We start from the raw sequence: 24296 nt of genomic DNA, 5'->3' as shown, positions 1-24296 counted from the left end.
TGAAGCAATTTGGATATACTTCTCAGCTTATGATGCAAAGGCTAACCATAGGCTATTGGTTAGTATTGTGGGAAAATATAACAAATGTTTGAGAGACTTGGGCGTTGATGCACCAACGGATGTGGATCCAACCAATCTACAACATTGGACTAATGTATGGCAACATGGAAAGAGGTCAAAATCAAAAAGAGCACGCAATATTGATGTCCAAGATGTCCATAGCCACAGATTTAGAACCATCTTTTTTTCTGCAGACTCCTCTCATGACGTGGTAGTGGGAAGGTCTCATGTACAAGATGGGACGGATTGCAAGCATTTATTGTGCACCCGCTTTTATGTCCCAATGTGCCATTGGTGTTTACCTCACACTCAAAGTTATCAAGCATGCTAGAAATCCTCGAAAAGGATGCTACTACGGAGTTGTGTAAGAGTGCACCATTGAAAGAGTCACTTGGTTGACATCGGCAAAAGTGCAATGTGTGGTCAAGGACCTCAAACAAGATGGAGTAGAGAGCCACCAGTCTTTTGCTCTAGAGGCAAGCATGCAGTTGTTGTTCAACAGACGCATCGTAAGGTGCATAGCACAAACACACCAAGAGCCATGGTCCCTCATCTTTCCTCACTGTAATGGAATGGATTTGGGTGTCATGTTAGAGGTTGTCACACCACCTAAAGGTAGATTTTTTAACACACTAACGGCTCAAAAGGAAGATCCTAGACACCCCGCGTAGAGAAAGAGTTAGAGATGTAAAAGCATACGCTCAATTGGGGTTCCTTGTTTTATGGATGCCCTAGTGAAGACCATGGAACATGCACGCACTAAAGGAATTAAACATTGTGACATTGATGCATTGATGTTTTGGGAGCAAGCATTAGCATCCATGACAAGTTCACAAGCCACCTATGCATTCACACAATCACAAGAATATTACGTTTTTTGAAAAATTGTATTTAATTGAACATTTGTACAATAAAGTAAAATAATATAAATTTAAAATTTTTAAAAAGAAATGAAATAGGTGGTAATGAGGAGCACTCTATTCCAAAAATAGAACTGTGCAGACAAGAACGTCAGTGTAGTGATGAGGAGCGCTTGATTTCAACCATAGAAATGAGCCCCAAGCACTTGTACCATCTAAACCCTTCACAAAGATGCTCCCTATCCAAACCTGTTTCTAGACGGATAGACACCTAGGAAAGGTAACTAAACGTAGCAGAAAAGTATGCCATTGCAATAATAAGGAATGGTCCATCCAACAATAAAAATGAGCCCTAGGCACTTGCACCATATAAACCCTTCATGAGGATTCTCCCTATCCAAACCTATTTCCAGGTGGATAGACATGGGGAGGTAGCTAAACGTAACAGACAAGTACGTCAGTGTAATGATAAGGAGTGCTCCATTCCTACTATAGAAATGAGCCCTAGGCACTAGCATCACCTAAACCCTCCGTGAGGATGCTCCCTACCCAAACCTATTTCTAGGCAGATAGACACTCAAGGGAGGTAACTAAACATAATAGAACAGTACGTACGTATTGTGATAAGGAGCACTCCATTCCAGTCATAGAAATGAGCCCCAAGCACTTGCACCACCTAAAACCTCCAGGAGGATGCTCCCTACCCAAACATGCTTAATGACGGATAGACACCCAAGGGAGGTAACTGTTTGTGGATTTTAAAAAGTATAGCGATCAAAGCTACCTGAACAAAATCCAACAAGTAAAACTCAACTAAGGTAAACCTCAACTAAAACTTTTGGTGGAAGCTTTACAGAGTGTGACAAAATGGATAGCTAGAAGGATGGAACAACGTTTATATAGCCACCTCCAAAAATGGGGGGTGGGAAGAGGATATAGCCGAGCTTGTTGGGCATGGGGGATCACACGGTGGCCTGACGGGTTATGAAGGATTCCCAATGGGCAAAGAGGAAGGCCCAATTTTAGCAAGTCATTGTGAGTTTGATGTTATTAACACTCCCATGAAGTGTTAATAACATGAGTTATTACCACTTCACACATCATGTGAAGACGTGAATCAAATCCCTTGTCGCTAAGACATTAGAGAGGTGCACATTTGATTGCTAAAGATTCTAGCAAACCAAATCAACAATCAGCCTGCCGGAGTCAAGAACAAAGAAAATTCCACCAGTATCAATCAAAGATGAAGACCAAGCTAGAGTTTGCACGAGGGTTTGAAAATACTAGGAAGGGGGGAATGTTGGTAGTCAAACTAGATGGACACCCTCCTAGTTGATCCCTTCTTCATGAGCCCTAAATTTTTAATGTCCATCATTATTTTACAAAAAGCCTTGTAGTTATAAGAGAGCCTCTAATTTTAGTCATATGATTTTTGAGCTTGTTTATGCCAACTCTGAGTTGTAAAGTTTGTAAATGAGTATGAGCCTCGTAAAGTCAGCCATTGGCCAAAAAAGACCTAGGTGTAAAGCTCATTTTTGTAAGTGGAAAGAGAACACCTATCATTATCACAAGGTTTTATGATTTTTGGAGCGTACAAGTAAGAGCAGCTACTCTCATGCACTTTGTAATCATCATATCTTAAGCTCTGGTAATCACATTTTGATTTCAAAACTTACAATGTGTTTCTTGTCTACTGCTCTTTCATTTAAGTGTAATCATTATCAATTCTAATGTGGTTTTCGACTAGATGTTAGCAAGCTAAATTGGTTGTTTTAAGTGCATTAACGGTTTTTTTTTTTTACTTTTTGCCATAGAAGAGTGATCAACACAAGATGAAGTATATTTGTCCAACTATAAACTATCAGCCTAGGAGTTTACAAGATGCAATTCTAACATTTTTGGATTTGATAAAGGTGGGAGACACACTAATTTGTCAAAAACTTACTATATGGCAGCCGGTTTTTGTTGGCATTTGCATTTATGAGCAACTTTCATCCTAGGAATTTGCAAATTTTGAATTTTATTAAATTTATTTTTTTGGAAACTGTCGATCATCAACAACAATGTGTCTATGTGTTTTTTTTTGTATTTGTTTGCTCGGTTTAGGGATCACTCAGATTTGCTCGCTTGAAGTTGGGGATTCCTAATGTATGCAAGCTTCTAATGTCCCATGTTTCATACTACACAAGCTAGCATACAAGCTTTTGTTGAAAAAACCCTTCAAAAACAATGATACTAGTCTTGAATCTTGTCCTTGTAATTCTCTTCATCAAGCATGTACCAAATGTGTATCAATTGAGCATTTGAATCCACTGAAAATTTAGCTCTCAATCATGCTAAAAATGCTTACAAAACTCTCTGCAAATCCGTGCACCACACTCTTGAAATCTGCTTAATTACACAAGTCAATGTACATAACCTGTGATGAATCCACTCTCGTATCCTGAGAGTCCACAAGAATGCATACATCCACAAAGTGTTCTCAATGTATGCGCATAAATTTGTTGAAAATATGAACCCACACTCTCTTCACTGAGAGAAAAACATCAATGTGCAACACAAGAGAATGACAAAGCTCAATCCGAGCTCTCCGAATGTAGCAAATCACCACAATAGGCATACATAATCTTCAACTTTTTGAATACCCTACAGCCGGTCAGCCCATATCTCCCAAATGTTCAAAATTTGCAGAAACTTTCTTTTGCAAAGTTCTAGACCACGCAAAAATGGTTGGGGATGAAGGGAATGGACATGAAATAAGCAGTTTTAATAGGCCAAAACAAATCTGTAAAAATTTGCAGCTGTGTATCCTAGACATGCAGGCAGTCTGAGTGACGTATCTCAAAATTGGTAAAGATTTTGAGAAAACTTTCTTTTGCAAAGTTGAAGGGAACAAAAAATCAGTCAGGAATTGGCTTGAGTGAAGAATTTTTGATAGGTCAAAACAGATCTGCAAAAACATGTTGCAATTTTTGCTGCTTCTCTGTTAGCTTCCCCGTTGAGCTCCAATGGTGCTCCCAATCCCTGAGCTCTGATACCAGTTGAAGTGCGCAAGCGGGAGAGTGTGTGAGTGTGTGCAGTGATGGAGAAGATAGGAGACATTGTGTTTGCAGGGGCTAAAACTCACTCTCTACATGTGAGCCCCCTTATTCTATTATGTATATAATGAATAAGTATAGTGGGTGGGCACCTGGCCTAACTGGCCACATGGGGCTTTACCCCAACACTAGCTGCTTAGGGTTAGCATCTTTTGGTTTGGCTACTAATAGATGGCCACATTTGGAGCGTTATGGTAGGTCGTGTAAAGCCGCTTAGGTTTGGCCGCTCCAAATTGGATTGGTGTAGCGTTTGGCCATTTGAGTCTTCTTAAAGCTATCCGCTTAGGGCTAATCGCTTAGGGTTAGTGACTTTCGTTTCAATCGCTAATAGATGGGCATTGTGTTTGGACGATCAAGGTACGTTGTGTAAAGCCATTCTAAATTGGATTAGGGGAGTGTTTGGCCATTTCAATCTTCTTATGGCTAGCCGCTAAGGGTTAGCATCTTAGAGTTAGAAACTTTTGGCTTGGCCACTAATAGATCCCCGTATTTGGAGCATTAGGATAGGTCGTGTAAAGCTGCTTAGGTTTGGCCGCTCCAAATTGAATTAGTGTAGTGTTTGGTCATCTTAGTCTGCTAATAGGGTTAGCAACTTCTGGTTTGGCTGCTGCTAATAGATAGCCATGTTTGGATGGTTTGATCGATAAGAGTTTTAGGATACATTGTTACGTATTAGAATTTGTCCTTGATCTACATGCACTGTTATGTAGACATGGGTGTGGTACTTATGTCATACCCATGAATATAGGCATTGACCAATAAAGAAGAAAGTATTACCTGGTGGTCCTGATCTTTGTACACCTCTAGACCAAGGTGTGTAGTGATTGGGTATGGCTAGAGATTGTGAGGTAGTTTTGTTACATTGTTATTTGCTTTTGGTTTGGCTAATTAGGGATAGTCATGCAAAGATGTTGTTGGTTTGGTTGATTAGGGCTAGTGGCAAATGGTTTGGCTGATTAGGATTAGCCGTACAAAGACACTTATGGTTTGGCCGATTAAGGCTATGGTCCCCATAGGACTAGCTAGTTGGTTGTTCACATTTATCTACTAGTTCATGTTATACACTCTAATAACAGTCAAGTCGTGTGTACTTACTATTACTTGTTAATTTGTTTTACAATCTTTAGATTAATTATGAATGATAGGATGGCATGCCCTTATATTCTATGTAAGCATCAAATCTTTTGAAAATCAAAGATCTGTGATCGGCATATATGCAAGAACGACCTTTTTTGTGTAGAGCAGCTACAAGATCTATGATATCAATCTCTTGGTCAAGAAAGCGCCAATCAAATCTTGGATATCGATATCGCTCCAACCTTAATAGCGGAGTTGAACATCAAATGAAACACTACCAGTGGAGTCTACCCCTCAACCATCGATGGTACTTTTCAAGAAGTTGAGATAGAACAGATGGATTTATTCTTTGACATGGACCCCATCATTGAAAGCCAAGGTGAAAAAAGCACCAGCAGCCTAGGAAACACTACCTTTTGAACTCAATCATCCTGTCCACAACGACGGCATGAGAATGACAAAGAGAAAGGAGAGAATATAGAAAGTCTTGCCTGCATGCCGCTTTGCATCAGTGCCAAAATTTATATTCTTCGTATAGCTGTGGCAATGCTTAACCGACAATCTATTTTGGATGGTCCGACATGAGTATCTTTTTAGGTAAATATGTATATGTCATACTTATTTACTTAAAAAGTCAAAGTTCTTGATTAAATTGTTTAAATGGTTTTGATAGGTTGCTCAACAAGCAGATTTTGCCAAAAGGTAATCACATGCCCCCGAAGACTGTTCTTGAAAGAGTACATATGAGAGGGAGTACTTTGGGGTATCTCAGCTCCATAAAGCCCAACAAGAGGAAGGAGAGTCCGTTTATTGGTCGCTTGAAGCATTTGAATTCTCATTGTAATCCAAATGAGCGCTTCAATAATAACCAATTGCTTGATAGATTCATTAGTGGATTACGACATGAGGATATCTACAATGGCCTAGTCATTAAGGTATCACCACTTGGGAAGTAGTCACCACCAATGTGATCCAATTAGAGGATAATTTAATGATTCAAGGAGAAAGAGTGTCTACTGAGCCTAAATCTACTAGCTTGCAAGCATCAGGGCATCAGCAAATGACCCTAAAGCCTATTGCTAAGGAGCCGAGGATATCTAAGATGACTTTAGCAGATCCCATAAAGGCCATTCAAGAGAGTCTTAGAGACAATCGTGCTCTGCAAAACAATCATATGCATCCAAGAAGGGAGCAACAATGGTGCTCAATTTGCAATGTTTCACATAGTACCAACAATGAGTGCCCTACTTTTAGAGTAAAATCTAATGGGAATTGCAATGCATGTGGGAGGTATGGTCATCAAGCTAAGGATTGCATAGAATTTAAATGTGCGATGGCCAATAGACCAACCTTAGCATGGACAAACACACCTCGAGTACGTGCATTGATGCCAGCTCCACCTCTTCAACAAACGTCACAACACATGGTTCCTATGGCCCAAATTGTTGTTCAAACAACACCCTTACCACCTCCAGTGCTAGGACTGCAACCACCACATCTGAGAATTACTTCTGTGAATCAAGAGGGTGGTGAGTCATCTATTGCTTGTTTGAAAGGCTATGAGGAAGTATTAGAACCTAATATTGCCTATGGGATTGATGCACTTGAAGAAAGTCCACAATATTACATGGAGGACTATTGGGGACAAGTCAAACATGTCTATCAAGTAGATGCTCTTGCTGCAAGAGGCCAAAATATCAATTACACTACCAAGAGACCACCTCTTCAATGCTATGAGTGTGAAGGTTCACATCGTGTAGCCGAATGTCCTATTAGATAATAAAAGAATGCCACACTAATGCAAACCAATCAAGAAAGCACGTCTACAATTCCAATATTGATGTGGCATAGATCATTTGATTGCCCAATGTCTGAATAATCCAAATGCACTGAAGATAATGCCATTGAATTTAATTGAGATTACTGAGGAGCCAACACAAAGTACGCATGCGGTACCAGTAAATGTACTTACACGATTGATGCTCCAAAAACAAATTATATTCTTGAAGAAAGAGACATTGATGGATGGGATCTTGATTTTTACCAAATTGATGGAGTTTTACCAAATTGATGGATTTTATGGCTTAAGAAGTTAGAACCACCATCATGTCTAAACTATATGGAGACCCCGAGCTATTCTTAGCTCTTTGAGCTTTTCTCAATGGAAAACTAAAATTCAGGCTACCACAATTTGCACAGATAGATGGAGCTAGGGAGATGCCAATAGAGGAGGAACACTTAGATCCACAACCCAACTTAGAAGAGAAATACGTTGTTGAAATACCTGTTAACAAGTTGGGACAATACTTTGAAGGCGATGAATCCAATGTGACCATACCAATCACTACCAAGGGATTAACTATGAAGGGAATCCTTGATTGGCACTGGGGTTAGCATTGTGACTAAAAAATGTTGGGAAACTATGGGAAGACCTCACCTTGGGACTACAACCATAGTGGTAAAGATGGTCAATGGGACTATTGTTAAACCTATTGGAATGCTAGAAGATCTCAAGATCAAAGTCTTTGGACACAAAATAAGGAATACCTTCATTGTTATGGATTTCTCCAAGCACACTATGTCATCTGAGATGATCTTAGGACGTCCTTTCATGAGGAAAGCAAAAATGGTGCATGACTGGTCTAAAAACCATGTCTACTTGTAGTTCCAAGACTGTGTCATACGAGTTAATCTTGTAACTGGTCGAGCACACCCTCCAGGAAACAAATTTATAATTGATCATAGATCTGACACCACAATTCACTTGGCCCCATTGCAGTATTGTTACACGTGTAAAATGGACACTAATGTTGGGAGAGATTCTCCTTATATGGATGTTCTACCTGGGATGACTTACTCTGACAATGTGGATTGGGTCCACCTAGCAGCAACCATAGACACTTGGGGAAATAGGGGGACAACCTGGGTAACACCTGAGGGGGATGAAATTCCACCACTCGTACCTTTCAATATGATAGAAGCAATGCATATAGCTTTTGACAAGACTCATTGCAATATAACTAAGAAAACATACAAATGGGTCCCTAAAGCTTCTTTGACAACCACTTTTGATGCTCAATCCGGTTCAAAACAGAATCCTTGTAAGAAACATCCCACTCCCCCCAAGAAACGTAAGAAAACATTGAGCTGGATTCCTAAACGACTATTGGAAGCCCAAGGCTACTATCAAGGAAATGATCAAATCTGGGTGCAAAAATGTAAATTGTGTTCTTACCTATCACCTGACCCATGTGAGCCAAATCCTGTGACAACAAAGCCGATGGAAGATCGTGGGAAAGGAAAAATCACAGAACACTATACATTGGATCCGGAGCTAGTATGGGTTCCCAAGCGAGAAAGGCTTGTTTCGCTCAGCTCAACTATAGAAAAAACGAATGAAGCTTCTTGCTCTTCATGTAGTTCATATACAAAAATAGAAGCTTTGACACAACCTCCACCTACTATTTTACATATCCATACAAACATGAAAGAGTTTTCACCTCCCGATGTAAGTTAACCACCTACAACAATGTTGCAAAAAAAATCATGGGAGAGTACCTTACCACCCTTGCAGCTAGATGAAATGCCTAGGCAGTCGAAAACTATTGGTCAAGGTCTTCACCCATAACAACTTGGAACAATTGGTTTCAAAAGGAGACGACATCATTCCAAAAGGAATGATCTACCCAAGGAAGTGGGGAGTGTTTGCTGACATCCATCATCCACTTGCTCCCCTCTTAACCTTCCTCTCGGACCTCTCAATTTTCTAATCTCAGGGAATGTATATATATAGCCTTATACTCACAAAAACAAAACTAAAAAAATAAAAGAGCAAGAGCCACCAAACAAAAATCTAGAATCTACAAATTCATAAAAACACATTATTCACAAGGACACAAACTTTTAATATGACCATTATAATATTTGTACTCTAACCATCGTCTATCTGTGTGTACAAATATGGCTAGTATGCTAGAGTCATCCACTCCTACCTTGGGTGAGAGGTAACCTCTTCACTTTTCACAAGTGTTTTACATAGTCTACCCCATGCTTGCATGTGAATGGGATTTGGTAGAAACGCTAACGTGTGAGAGGAATTTTGAGGAGTTAGAATGGTTGATACGTCTCTTGACCACGACTGATCCATACTTAGTAGAGGACATCTCTCCTATTGCACAAACTTACCCTCTTGACCAAAATGACTGTAGACCTCTAGTAATGTTCTTAGTGACCATTTGTGCCATGATGAGGAAGAGTTACATAATTATACGGATGGCACATATGGTCTCACGGATGATCTTTGTTTTTCTCACCGATGATGAGGATAGGGGTTTAGCCTTAGGGTTACCTCCCCATCTCTACAATATCCTGTTCCCTTAATTCTCTAGGGGGAGTGCAAATAATTAGGCTAGGGTTCCTTATGTTGTCTAATTGTGTTCAATAAAGGTTGGTGCCTCTTCTCGCTAATGTGCCTCCTAGAGGTATTCCTTGTGTTTTCTAGTGTGTACAGGAAGGCGTTGCCATTGTTAGAATTTTGAACTTCATGGAATATTTATCTAGTTCACTCTTCGAATTGAGCACAATCATCAACACAAACAGATATTCCTTGTCCATTAGCATTGCCTTTTTTTCTAGCATCCATTTTGTCTGCTTTAGATGTGATTGGTAATACAATATTTAGCACATTTTCTTAGATTAAACATTAGATTCTATATAATTTTTTGTTATAATCCCTTGTCTAGGTTTAAGAATCAGCATTCTGACTAAGCTAGTTTGACCAAGTTAGGAGTTAGAGATCTTCTCTTTATACCATGGGAAATGCCTTCCTAATAATCACTGGTTACTTTAGGCTCTTAATCCAATCTAGGCAGCATTGTGTGCAATGTACTAGGGCTTTCTAGTGGGCTTAGTCCCTATTGACCTTTAGCTTAAGTATTATAAAGAGATTTTACTAGTGTGATGAGCCTGGGGAGGGTAATAGTGTTATATGACCCCCCAAAGTTACAAAATGAAATGCTGAAAACGTGAGGGCAAGTTATGTAGAGTGAGCCATATATAGCTCCAAACCCAAGGAAATAATATGTGTGCTAATGGACTTAGACACTAGGCACCTAATTTGTTCTAGTCATCATTAGAGTGTATATATAGCCTTGCAGGTTCTAGAGTCTTGGCTGTAGGTTTAGCTACAACAACAAGGAAACAATATGTGTGCCAATGGACTTAGACACTAGGTACCTAATTGGTTTTAGTCATCATTAGTGTATATACAACCTTGTAGGTTCTAGAGTCTTGGTTATAGGTTTAGTGGGAATAAATTTATACATCTTGGTCAAGCTATCTACAATTACCCTGACACGTGATATCAAATGAGGGTTTTTGTATGGTATCATGTGAGTGTACAATAGATCACCTTATAAGAAGAAAAAGATAGAATTTACAAATGAGGATTTTGTATCTAGGGGTCAAAAAGGAATCTTGGATGCACATAGGTGATGTATCCCTAGTACTACTACCTAGATAGAGTCACGTCCACAAACTTTTATAGAAAGACCAATAATATTATCCATAAAGATGCTCTCCAATTTTCCATTAGGGATCTTTGTATAATGTAAAATCATGTCTACCTTATTGTTCTAGACCAATCCTCTGAGGCTTGTTTGCCTCCGATCATGTGAATCGTCACTCTGCTCTCTTGTATGATTTCACAAAAGCTTGTTGCAACCATATCCCCCTCAAACACGCGGCGGTTCCTTGCCTGCCAAATATGGTGTAAGAAGTAGTACCTGATTATTCTTAATACTATCCACTCACAATTGTGAGTTTTGCAAAAAAAAAAATCATGTCTACCTTTAGATGCTCTTCTTTTGTCACTTGAGATTTTTGGCAACTCTTGTATGTCCTTATTTAACCTTCACTAGTAAAATCTCCTTCTAAACCAATGGATATCTCTTCCTACTTACCATGATAGAACCAAAAAGCAAAAAAAAAAATCAAAAAGGAAAAAGATGATTTTTGTATAGAATTGAACCATGGCCTCATTACATCCAATGGAACTAGGAAACGACCCTAGTTTCCACAAAAAAGTGCCGATAAGCACAAAAAGCAAGAAATTTTTTATAAAACCAAACCATGAGTCCATCAGACCTAGTAGATGTTGAAAATAGTGTCACTTTTCACTTTTAAACATTAGAAGATTGTACAACAAGCATTTCATGTCACAAGTGATGGAATCAAAATTATGTGTATTATGAAATTCATTTATTTTATTTTTCAAAAACAATTTAAAATTGGGATTACATTTTTTCACACATGAAAATTTTGAGATGTCCTCACCTTGACATAAAGGTAAGAAAATTTTGTCGCAAAACGTACCCACATTCCCAAGTAGCATTTTCATTAGGACTAATATTTATGCGACCCGCGCGTCGTTACAGCCAAGAAAAGCATGGTTATTGGATCTCTCTCTCTCTCTCTCTCTCTCTCTCTCTCTCTCTCTCTCCACACACACAGACACAAACACACAAAGTCATATATATGTAGGTGTGTGTGTGTGTGTGTATCTGTGTGCCCTCGTGTGAGGAGAATAAAGATGTAGTCCTTGGAATCACTCTAGGAAGAGAACAATGCCCCTCTCTCTCTCTCTCTCTCTCTCTCTCTCTCTCTCTCACACACACACACACACACACACACACAAATGCCTTGGGATAGATGTAAAACATCTATAGCGTCTTTAAATACATGAAGCTACCTAGCTTTAGTGCAATCCCACTTACAAATTTTGAGATTCACCTTTGAATTCTAACTCAATTCAAAGGCGAGAGCACTAACAAAGCTCAAAGAAATCTAGCGTAAAAACCTTCAAAAATAACCGAGAATTGTCCGAGGTCCCTCTCTTCATCCACCTTTGCCGTTTGTTGAGGTCTGCTCCTACATTGGGCTTGCACATCTTCTACCTTAGATTTGTCGGATTAAACTTTCCAAACTGCTTCAACTCTCAATTTTGTCAATTCTCAATTTATGTCAATGTCGATTTTTCTTTTTTAATTTTTGATTGTGGATTTTGTCAATTGTTGCTTTGTTGATTGATGATTGTAAAACCAATGCTTATTCTCCCTCCCCTGTCTCTCTAATTTCAGTGTGAGAGCCCTCTCACCCTCTCTCTCTCTCTCTCTCTCATAAACACACACACACACACACACTCACACATGCTGTAGTGAACGGTGATCTCTCTCTCACTCACTTACACATGCATTCTCTCTCTCTCTCTCTCTCTCTCTCTCTCTCTCTCTCTCTCTCTCATACACACACACACATGCTGGACATCCATAAAAAATTGTTGGACTCCTATCGTTGAATTGTCGAGCTCAATGTACTTCATTAATGCAATGAAAACTTGAAAAGCCTTTGTGCAATGTGCCAACACCCTCGGGGAATGGTAGGTCAACTTTGTCTCTTATATTCACACACATCAAGAGAATGGGTCTCTCTCTCTCTCTCTCTCTCTCTCTCTCTCTCTCTCTCACACACACACACACACACACATGCGTGCGCGTGCACGCGCACGAATACATGCATCTAGCTTTTGAGCTTCGAGCATCAAGGTCAAAGATCATTTACGACATAGAAGGTCCGTGTAAACCTCCGAAAGGAGGTTCATTGAACAACACATTGAGAAACAAGGTGAGGGATCATGAGGGCCTACCAATGAAAGGATTTGTGAAGATGTTGTCAAGAAGGAGGAAGAGAGGGGCATTGGAATGTGTCAGCTCAATATCATGCCGTTTCGAATTTCAAAAATGCCAATTGAGTGCAAGGGGAAAAGGAGAAATTCCGACCCAAAATAGAGAAAAATAGTCTAAAAATCCAAAAAAGTACTCCTAATTTTCTAAAATTTCCTCTTGGCAAACTCAAGGAAAGTAATTTTGCTTGTTTGGAAAAATGATTTTTCTTGAACAGTAACAATCTCTCTCTCTTTCTCTCATGTAGACACCATGATCTCTCTCTCTCTCTCTCTCTCTCTCTCTCTCTCTCTCTCTCTCTCTGAGGCAATCAAGGGTCTGCAGGAGGAAGGTAAGGAGAAAGGTAAGGTACACAACCAGTAAAAGGAAGGTAAGGTACACATCACCACACTGTCTCGACTCTCGGCACCATGATCTCTCTCTCTCTCTCTCTCTCTCTCTCTCTCTCTCTCTCTCGGACTCACTCACTCTGAGATACTTTAATCACCCAATTGACTAGTGGTCAAGCATTGTTTGATGATTCATTTTTGTTTCTTCAAGCCACATGACCAACCTTTACAAGGGGATGGCTTCATGCTCTACAGCTTCTTAATCGCAAGACTATTATGTGAGGACTTGCTTGGCAAGGTCTTGCTGTGCCATTTTTACGTCACTTGGGCTATCCTATTGGGATTGATGCTGCCTACGAACAACTTCTAGATTGGATCTCAAGCTCGAGCCACATTCACAAAAAGTATGTGTCCCAAAAGTATCAAGCATAGATATTTATACCCGTAATGGTGCCTTTTCATATCCATTTATGGCGGCCATCTGGCAAACGTGATTAAGTTTGATTGTGATCCAATTTCTTAGTTTGAAGAAGCTTGACAACTCTTATGCAGCGTAGGTTATAAGAAAATAGAGTCGATCACTATGGCAGCGAGTAGGGCTCGTATCATAGAGACTCTGTAGCGCTGAACATATGGCAGTCCGTAGTTTTCCGGCCCAGGAGCAACCAGAGGACCCTGCTATCAACATGCTAGGTTTAACCATTCATGAGGACGTGGCTGAAGAGCAGGACTAAGGCATGCAAAAAGAGGGAAAATGCCTCTAAAGACGAAGAAGAAATGAAAGAAGATAAAAAGGAGGGAACCTTCTGGAGACCAAGAAGACCCAAAGAGGGATGGTGGTGCAGGTAACACACAAGGCAACCATATTGGGGAAGCGTCGTCGTCAAACGATGCTGAGGGCTGGCAGGAGGAGGACAGGCAAGGTGGGGCTTCAGAGCCAAGAGATGCATCCAAGAGGACGGGGGAGGTGGTGGGGAAGACTCTCAATGCCACAGAAGTGCATATTGAAGAGGAGGAGGTGTCCGTTGATCCTGATGGTCTGGTTGCAGCAATCTTAGAACACAGGTACCAGATGAAGGTGTACCCATATCAAGAGACGGTATACCTGTAACATTCAGGAGTCATGCGAAGACAGAGCTTTGCAAATCTTAAGGAAACGGCAGAGATCATCCGCCACTTATCTTCTTTGACCCAGGCACACAGGCAAATTTCATCTCCCCGGAATTTGCACAGAAGCTAGCCATAAAGATGGAAGAAATGGGACCTGCCTACTCAGCTTCTATGGCAACTCCAGGACTTGAAGCACTCATGACTCCTACTGGGAAAGCTTTGGCTTCGTATTCAGGGCTATGTGGGTCATGAAGAATTTTTCATTATGCCTCTTGAAGGGTGTGATGTTCTCTTGGGCATGGTGTAGTTCTCTGACCACAAGGGTATTTTGGATACTCCCAATAAGCAGGTTATTGTAGAGTCTAAGGGAAGGACAGTTATTTTGGAATGTAAAGCTTAAAGGCCAGTTAGTGCCTCTTGTATCGGTTTAGGCTGTTCTTAAATTAACCAAAAGTAATCTTTCTGATCATTTGATCTTTGTGAAGGAAAAGGGAAGACGGTAAATGTTCCAACTTGAGTAGTATAGATGAGAAGCAAAGTTAGCTTTGTTGGGATCAGTATGCTGATTGTTTTTCAGAAGCTTTACCGGATAAGTTGCCATCAGATGGTCCTGAGGATCATCCTATTCATCTCCTTCCTCGGAGTTATGCTTCGAATAAGCCTGCTTACAGAGTTATTACGGCCCAGCAAGACGAAATCATGCAATAGGTTAATGAATGTTGGAAAGGGCTTGATACAACCTAGCAAGTGAGAGCAAAGCCCTAGGATAATATGTACAAGAGATGGAAGTAGCGGCTGAAAGCATATTGTCATCCCCAAGAGATTGGGATGTTTGGGTGGACCTCCTTGCTCATGGGTGGACCTTGCCTGAACTTTGAAGAAGCCTCATGCTGTATAATTTTGGTTGGTGGCTAGTAAAATATGGGCTCTTATTTCCTCGGTATGGTACAAGCTCAGTGCTCACTAGTCGTACCTTCTTTCTGGAGACTCGGCTGACATGGGTTCCCATCTCCTCGGTATGGCACAAGGTTACTAGTTGCAACTTCTCGCCTCGGTACTGAGTATTTCAAATTGGCAATCATGATCTTATTTCCTTCCCAATTGTCGGGCCTGAATTGTGTACAATGTTTGATTTTGATTCACAATCTGCGGTGATGAGCCATGGTCAACGTATACGAAGAGTTTTCTAATGACAGGTTTCATCTTTGCTTGATGAAAACGTTCTTACCAAGACACCTCATTACATGCTATTCGCATGGGCATGCCTTACCCGATCCTGGTTACTTTTGTGACTGAGTGCACAGACTAACAAACTCCATATACATGTTTTGTGAGCTGGTCATGCGATCATATTCTTGATCAAAATTACTGGTTTGGGGGGGGAGAGAGAGAGAGAGAGAGAGAGAGAGAGAGAATATGGCTGACCTACATAAAAATTAAGAAGAAAAGTCATCAAAAGCAATGAGTTATTGAGAGCAGGCAAGTAGCTCCCAAAGCAAAAACCCTGATGCATGGCTATGGGATAGGGCAGTCACAAAATAATCCTGAAACGTTGATGTCAGAAAACATTAAATCCAATAAGCTATTCCATATGCTCTCTATGTTTCATTGTAGCATCCACAAAAAGGAAATGGTTGTCAAACTGAATTCCATGTACATGATGTGGGCTAAATAAAGACGAGCGGAAAAAGTAAAGTAGCCTTGTTTGCCAGATCAATCAATATAAGTGTGGTACGCAGCATCAACACAGTTTTTGAAACCATTCAATTATAGGAGCTTGTTATTACAGTACAGCTAATTGGTGTCAATCACAGAGATCATAAGTTGGCAGAATGATAAGTGTGTCCGTCAAACTTTTGCCCGTTACAAGGAACAATCTCAAAGGGAATTGAGCCTACCTTACATGAGGCGATATGCCTGGCTGCAGGATAAAGGGGAGAACAAAAGAGGGATTCAGCCCCAAACAGAAAAGAATTATGTCAAAGTTGTCGGAACAGTGTGTACAGACGTTCTGTTGAAAGGTCAAAGAATACAGAATTGTGTATGTCACATATCATTGCCAGACTGTATGGACTCGAGTACCTGCACCACTTCAGCCATGCTTGGTCTTTTGGAAGGCGTTTGAGATATGCAAACAAGACCCAACTTCAACACCTGCATAACCTCAAGCTGAGCAGCAGGTCCCAGGTTTGGGTCAATGCAAGTAGGCCCCTGTCCCCGTTCAAGGGCCAATCTCACAGCATCACACAGTAGAATGCAATCTGCTTCAGCATTTTCCACAGGATGTCTCCCAGTTGCAAGCTCTAGCAAGACAACACCAAAACTGTAGACGTCACATTTCTCACTTAGGCATATACTTTGACAAGCTACTTCTGGAGCCACATATCCCAAAGCTGAATAAAACCTCCGACTTGTAGCATAAGTATCAAGCAGCACTGGGGAAAGCTTTGAGAGCCCATAGTCAGATAAATGTGGCAGAAAACCATGGTCCAAAAGAATATTTGATGACTTCAAATCCAAATGTAAAACCTGGGGCCTGCAGTCCTGATGAAGATATGTAAGACCCCTTGCACTTCCTAAGGCGATACTGAATTCCCTAATATTGGGTTAGTCTCGAGAGAAGGTGGGGTGCTTTCAAAGACCCTGTCTTCTGTCATTTTCCTCAACGCCCTAAAGTTCATCACAAAAATTACCACAACACACAGAGCAACGAATGCAATGACCACTATGGACGCATCTACAAACAGCCAAACACTACCATGATCTCTCTCTCTCTCTCTCTCTCTCTCTCTCTCTCTCTCTCTCAGGCAATCGACTCATCCGACTCCTGATTCATGCTTTCGAGCTCAGCTCACAAGACCAAGCTCTTGAGCGTGTGCAAAAGATGAGTCTCAGCCTGCGTCACCAACCCTGCAGGAGGAAGTTTAAGGCACACAGCCAGCAAGGTGCGGAGCTTTGATGACGATGCCATCTGCAGGTTTTCTTGGCTCGACGGGCAAGCCTGGGACAGGTGTGGGCTGCTCTAATGCTCGGTGGCACCCGTCGGTTGGTGGTTCTCTCTCTTTAAGTTAGTCTTGGTGGCAGATTGGCGAATCTCTGGTTCTGACAGCCCCTTTTTTTGGGTGGAGGCTCCTAAGAGGCCGGTGATGGAGCTCCGAGCTCCCCCCTTCTTGCGGCTAGTTGCAGATTTGAAATGGCTCTTGCAGTGATCCTGTTTGGGCGGGGTCTTACCCGATGCAGAGGGTAAGTCTCTGGTGGCAGGGTACTCGTGTCATGAAGTGCACTGTTCAAGACTCGCAGGAGCCTCAAAACGAGCATTGAGGTCTAGTCTCTAGACAAGACCGTCTGCTGCAGGTGCAAGATGGACCCGAGTGGGAGGGGGGGACTAGGACGGACTCCTTAGAGTCGTGTGTGATCGCTCTGCGAGTCTGCGTTACTGCAGTCCAGCTCACAATGTCGCCCTCAGGCTCGACAGTCTAAGCACAAACTCGCACGCAGCTCCAAGTAGAATTTCGCACGCGGCCTTCACGTCGTCCTGCAAAACTACTGACCGTCGAGGTGGACACCATCCGTGAAAGTACGCCCAATGTAGCCTTTCCTTAGGACACCATTCGTGAAAGTACGCCCAATGTAGCCTTTCCTTAGCAGGCCAAAAATCGTTATGGGCCTTCAAAATGTAAAGGAAAACCACTCTTCAAATGATTTAAAACAAGGTGAGGAATCACGATGGCCTGCAGCGATGATTAGTAATTTTTTGTTTAAAGATTAATAGATCCCTCTCAATGCAGCTGAGAGAATGCTTACTTCAAAGGCAGAATAAAATCTAACCCTAAACATGAAAATTAAAATGTGGAATTCAGGTGCGAGAGAGAGGCCTTCAAAGATTGACAGAGGTGGTATGGGGGATGTTTGTTTTTCTGTCAAGACAATGCAACACAGCAAAGCAGACATTCCCAAGATAAGCAGAAGCAGACCTTCCCAAGATAATGCAATGAGATATAATGTCATGGCATTGTACCAGCCAATGCCAGTCTCCAAGGCCAACCGCCTTCTTCACAATTCCTTGCAGGTCAACTAGAACAGATTTTGTTCGATTATTGCCTATCACGATGACCTTGGTGTGGCGCGGCAGCATAGACAGCCCGTCATCAAAGCCCTCGTCGCTAACACCCCCTGAGCACATCACCCCTTCCTCACTTGCACCACCTCCTTGCCCATACATAGCTCTTTCCTCTGATCGCACCTCCTCCATCTCCATCTCTGTGTCCATCTCCATCATCTTTAAATCAAGTGCCCTTCTTAACAAGAGCTCCCAATATATCTCTCCAGAATGTTCAAATTAGCATTGGTTAAGCCCCAAGAAGTCCCCCCGTGGCCACTAGAATTTATGTTTCAATTGGTTTGAGTTGAAATTAAGGATCCATAATTTGTCATACAGCTGAATTGGAAGGCGCACAATACAGAATTGGCTTTGTATGATGATGATGATCTTGGTCTACAAGGATCAAAAAGAAGATAGAGCTAAGCTGAGCAGCTCAAAGACATACAAATAAGGTACAAGTTTTGGATAGAGAGGTAGTTTAAAGCTTGAAAAGATTTAACTCAGCAAGAATGTAGGATTTGCGTGGGGATAAAATGCCAATATGCTTGCTTGATCTGATGAAATTGTGCTTACCTCTAGACGGGTGCATGTTGGAGAGAAAGGGCGTGTGGATATGCGCGCGCGTGTGTGTAGCGAAGAGAGAGCTTGCACTGTGGCAGGCAGAGCTGGCAATGCCGAGAAGAGGGCTTCCTGTCAGAGATTGAAAGAGAGACGAGCTGCAACCACACGCGAGCTGGCGGAAGCGTCAGGTGACAGCAACGTAAACTTGCACGCCTTCTCCACAGCGTTAATGCACATCCTTACCCTTGTTTTCCTCCTCTATCACATCGAGGTCATGTCGTCCTGCAACCCTCGCCTTCACACAAAGCTAAAAACCTACTGGCCGTCCACGTGGACGCCATCCGTCAAAGGACGCCCAACCCATCCCAACACTAAGGCCTTTTCTTCAGCAGGCCAAAAATAAAAGTAGTTAATGGTCAGCTTTGAAATTGAGGGCCTGAGTGAAATGGCCTCCCAAAACTATAGGCTTAAGTATTCTAAATTTAGATAGAGTACTAAGATCTTTTCGACTTTTCACTGCAAAGACTCTCAGAAGTCTTTTCATTTTCTACCATCCTAGTATTTACCCTCACTTTTGCATTTTCAATTAAATGTTTTTAAGAGGTTCTTTTTGAAATGAAGCATAATGTGACACATGGAGGGTCTCTCCTTCCTTGAAAATTTTAGGCTGTTTCATTTTTACTTTTTCAAAATTGGGAGACCCTAGTGCTTCTTTCATAGTTTATTCAATCACTATCAATATTCCTCTTGATAAAAACCTTACCACTCAAGAATTTCTCTCTCTCTCTCTCTCTCTCTCTCTCTCTCTCTCACCCTTACAAAGAGGAAGGAGGACTCTAACCTGCACACATAAGATTTACATTAATCATTGGAAGTCCCACATAACTAGTCAAGAAACATTGTGAAGCAACTTCCTCTGCGTCCTCCCACAGAGTAGCACTATTGCAATGACCGGTTAGACACACGACCTCTAGTTTATGTGTTCTCCCTTCATTTCTCCCCCACCTCACCCAACTTTGGAAGGTTAAAAATTGAAGGTTTGAAAAGTTTCACAAGTTCCAGGATTCCAAGCTTTAGAGAAATGGGACATTTTGTAAGGTTTCGTTTGAAGTGAACCAGTGAGTGACACGTGGAGGGTCTCTCCTTCATTGAAAATTTTAAGCTACATTATATATAGTATACATATAGATGTTGAACTTTTTACAAGATACACAAGTATGCTCTTCTTTTGAGGTTTGTTCTAGGTTTGAAGAATGGATTCAAGTTATGCTTTGGATGTTCCATCCATGGAGTTACTCAAAATAAATTTCTTCAAGTATGTTATCAGGGTCAAGTACGTAAATCCTAAGTAAGCTTGCATAAAAAACATTAAATAAGATAATATGTAGGCTTGATCGTTTATTTTCTCTACGATAAAAAATGGTCCAAAACATCCTTGACTAAGCTTCTTGCACTTGCCCATTCAAAGCGAGATGCATTAAGGTTTCACACTCAAAAACTCCATTTCTTCTTTTTGGCCTCCTCTAAAAGCCTTAGGATCCATATGGATGAAGGTAGTCAGATTCTTGTTGTTTGACATGTGTCCTCAAAAGAGCCTTAAAAGTCTTGAAGAGATTGAAGAGAAAGAACTCATGTCCTTTCAAAAGATCTTTCCCAAAATCTGCATTCAATTTTTTTTGGAGCGGGTGCAAAAAATGATTTGAAGTATGAATATGTAATCCTTTAAAAACTTTTGATTCTTTTTTGAAGTTTGAATATAACAATTTTTTTAAAATTTTTGATTCTTTTCTGTGTACCACAAATCCTTTTAAAATTAAGAAGCAAACTACATTCCATAAAAACTTGGCACATTGCAGTATGTGTCTACAATCTTAAAAGCATTTGTTTTAAGGAGAATATAGTTAAGACCACCCATTTATATAGAATAAAATAAATGATGATTTACTTTCCAATTGCAAGAAGGTTTTAATTTTTTACACCCTTCACTTTTACATTTTAGATGTTTTGAAAGGAGTTTTTACTTTTTCAAATTTGGGAGACCCTACTGGCTTGTTTCATAGTTTATTCAATCACTATCAATATTCCTCTTGATAAAAACCTTACCACTCAAGAATTTCTCTCTCTCTCTCTCTCTCTCTCTCTCTCTCTTACTCACCCTTACAAAGAGGAAGGAGGACTCTAACCTCCATATATAAGATTTACATTAATCATTGGAAGTCCCACGTAACCACTCAAGAAACATTGTGAAGCAACTTCCTCTGCGCCCTCCCACAGAGTAGAACTATTGCAATCACCGGTTAGACGCACGACCTCTAGTTTATGTGCTCTCCCTTCATTTCCCCCCCACCTCACCCAACACCTCACGATCTTCTTGTCTGCATTGCCCCTTCTACACTGGTATCTCATTCGCCCCTTTTGTACTGGTATCTCACTTGATTCCTTTTATTTTTGGATTTTAAACCATTGGGTCCCCCTATTCATTTGAAATCAAGACAATTTTTCCAATTGTGGAGACCGAGTCACTTTATTTTTTCCAATTGTGGAGACCTAAGACATTTGGTGAAGGGTTTTGATTTTTAACTGTATCAAATAAGAACCAAAAAATGCAAAGTTCTTTATAGACAAGCCAAAAAGAATGAGGCAAGTTAATGCAATGCCCTTTGTACATGCCAAAAATTTTCATCTCATATTGTAAATGTTAAACCAAACATCCCTTTAAAGTAGATATATATATATATATATATGTGTATATATATACATATATACACACACACACACACACACACACACACATACATATATATATATATATGTATGTGTGTGTGTGTGTGTATAAAGTCGTCTCTTGAAATACATTAACAAGTTATGAAAAAATCTCTTCAATGTGTTTGGATGTTTTTTTGTGAAAGAGTACTTTTATATAGTGACATAAATAATTCTTTAAGGCTCCAATCTCCCTCCATGGCACATGAGAAAGAGCAAGACTTTTTCTTTTTTTTTCTTTTTTTGCAAAACTCACAATTGTGAGTGGATAGTATTGAGAACAACATAAATATACACCAACCTCAAGCTCAGACCGAGCCTTGAGGTTCAACGGACTACAAGTTTTCTGCTTGTCAGAGAAACCATAACTACTCCTACGCTTTACTTATTACAAGATGTCATCATGACATGTATTGTTCTAGACCAGTCCTTTGAGGCTTGTTTGCCTCCGATCCTGTGGATCGTCACTCTGCTCTCTTGTATGATTTCACAAAAGCTTTCCACAGTCAGATCCCCCTCAAACACGTGGCGGTTCCTTGCTTGCCAAATATGGTGAAAGAAGTAGTACTTGATTATTTGAGTGCAGACAAGAAGAGCAAGACTTCCCAACCTGCTACTACCAAAGAACAAATCAATCTTGAAGAACTTAATTTGCCATGTCTTTTGAATCCATTTGCATATTTTCCCAGCCATGCCACTGATTGCCTGGAATCCCATGAAAAGGTGGGCTAGGTCTTCACTAGCTATTATGCACCCCGAGCAACGATCGGACCCGATTCCTCTTTCTTGTATCTTTACGCCTGTCGGCAAAGCACCCCACATCACATTCCACAGAAATATCTTCATATACTAAGGCCACCTTGGCTTCCAAACGTTCTCCATGACTCCCTCCCACCGTTTTTCCGTCCAGTGCCTCTTCCATAATTTGTTGAGGGGGCTACACCAATTAGCCTTGTGCATTAATGCATGGTAAATGCCTTTAGAATGTGGTTTCCAAAAGAGGCTACTCCCGAGCCATCTCCAAGCGTCCCATTCAAAGTTGGATTCACAAATTGTCATCACCGCCTTATCAAGCTCTTCATCACCCTGTAGACTAGTAAGATCTCAAAGCCATTCAATTGAAATTGGATGGCTAAAGAGTCAACAGTTTTCTAGGATTTCATGTTGCCATGCAAGAATTTCTCTAGTCGAACGAGCCCCTTGTTATTCACATTCCTGGCCATTTCTATCCAATAGGGTCTTTGCGGCGGCCCCAATATTTTAGAGAGTCAAGGGGACTAGTGCAAAATGGAGTTCTTAAAGTATCTAGTTGCTTCCCCCATTCCAACACCTTAGCTGATCTTTTGCACTTCCTCATTAGCTCCCCTGAGAGTCCTCCAGATCTAAGATAAGACCACTTCGAGGCGAGAAGTTTGTCGTGCATCACAACCCCCTTCCACTTTCCCCCTTTCGATCCTAGTTTTACTGCATCAAGCATTTCCTTAGTCATGATAGCCCAAGCTTGGTCCTGTTTAGCCAATGAGATCATAAATTTGGCACAAAGGGCCTCAGCATGGGATACAAGGTTAAGAATTTCGAGCCCTCCTTGGTCTACCGGGCGAGCAACTACCTCCCATCTAGCCCACTTCCATGGCCGGGAGGTTTTTGTGTTTTTCTTCCAACGAAACCTTTTTACTGGTTTTAAGAATTCTTTCCAGTTACACTTAGCCATCTTGAGCACGGGATTGAGGAAAGCAATATACGGGATCATAAAAGCATTAATCACTCTAATCCGCTTTGGAAGGGGAGGAGAACAAACTCCCATCTTCTCATTTTTTAGATTATTTTTTCAAGGACCCATTGCAATCTTTGCCTGTGGGTTACATCCACCCCTTCGGGGGCTCCCAGATGTCTGAATACACTCTCTTTTGAGATAATCTCTCCTATCCAGACTGCAGGGTCAAAAGAGTCATTCTTCGACAAGGAGATAAGCCTTGACTTCTCTATATTGCACTTGGATTCCGAGGCCACGACAAATGTTTTCACAATCTCCAGAGCTCTCCCGACAACTTGAAGGCACACCTCAAGAATAGGAATGAATCATCTGTGGACATTTTGGCCAGTAGCTGGTCATTGCCCGGTAATGCCAGACCTTGAATCTCTCCCCGCACAGCACTGGCTTCGAGCATCATAATGAGCGGATGCGACCCGATGGCGAAAAGAAAGGGGGCCAGGGGACATCCTTTTTATAGACCTTTTAACCTCAAAAGAGCCCACAATTTTGTCATTAAAGAAGAGCTTTGATTGGTTGCCAATGTCTAGTGTGTGTATGAGGCAACAAAGGCAAGGCCCAAAGCCCAAAGCTCCCATTACTTCTTCTGTATAGGACCATTCTATTCTATCATAGGCTTTGTCGAGGTCCATCTGCAACAAGATGCACTCTTGCTTGGAGAAGGATGCATACTCTATTCCTACCATTGCTCCCAAGATATTGTCATATATAGATCTCCCTTTAATGAACCCGTGTTGAGGAAACAAAGGCCTGGCCCAAAGCCCAAAGCTCCCATTACTTCTTCTATACAGAACCATTCTATTCTATCATAGGCTTTGTCAAGGTC

At 41.1% G+C, this 24296-nt stretch overlaps 1 protein-coding gene and 1 pseudogene across 1 annotated transcript; both read right to left on the bottom strand.

Annotated features, from left to right (window-relative positions):
* Positions 1-16319: 16319 nt before the first annotated feature.
* LOC147434146 (putative LRR receptor-like serine/threonine-protein kinase At1g12460 pseudogene) lies at positions 16320-17244 on the bottom strand (annotated as a pseudogene).
* Positions 17245-18150: 906 nt separating this feature from the next.
* Positions 18151-18622, bottom strand: LOC147434145 (uncharacterized). Its single transcript, XM_086489894.1, has one exon. The coding sequence runs from the start codon at positions 18550-18552 to the stop codon at positions 18151-18153; it is 402 nt and encodes a 133-aa protein (XP_086346020.1). The 5' UTR covers positions 18553-18622.
* Between the last annotated feature and the right edge of the window lie 5674 nt (positions 18623-24296).

This window comes from Adiantum capillus-veneris, chromosome 19 (assembly GCF_014529385.1).
Source record: "Adiantum capillus-veneris isolate H3 chromosome 19, ASM1452938v2, whole genome shotgun sequence".
Lineage (NCBI taxonomy): Eukaryota > Viridiplantae > Streptophyta > Polypodiopsida > Polypodiales > Pteridaceae > Adiantum > Adiantum capillus-veneris.
This window is presented reverse-complemented; position numbering and strand designations above follow the sequence as displayed.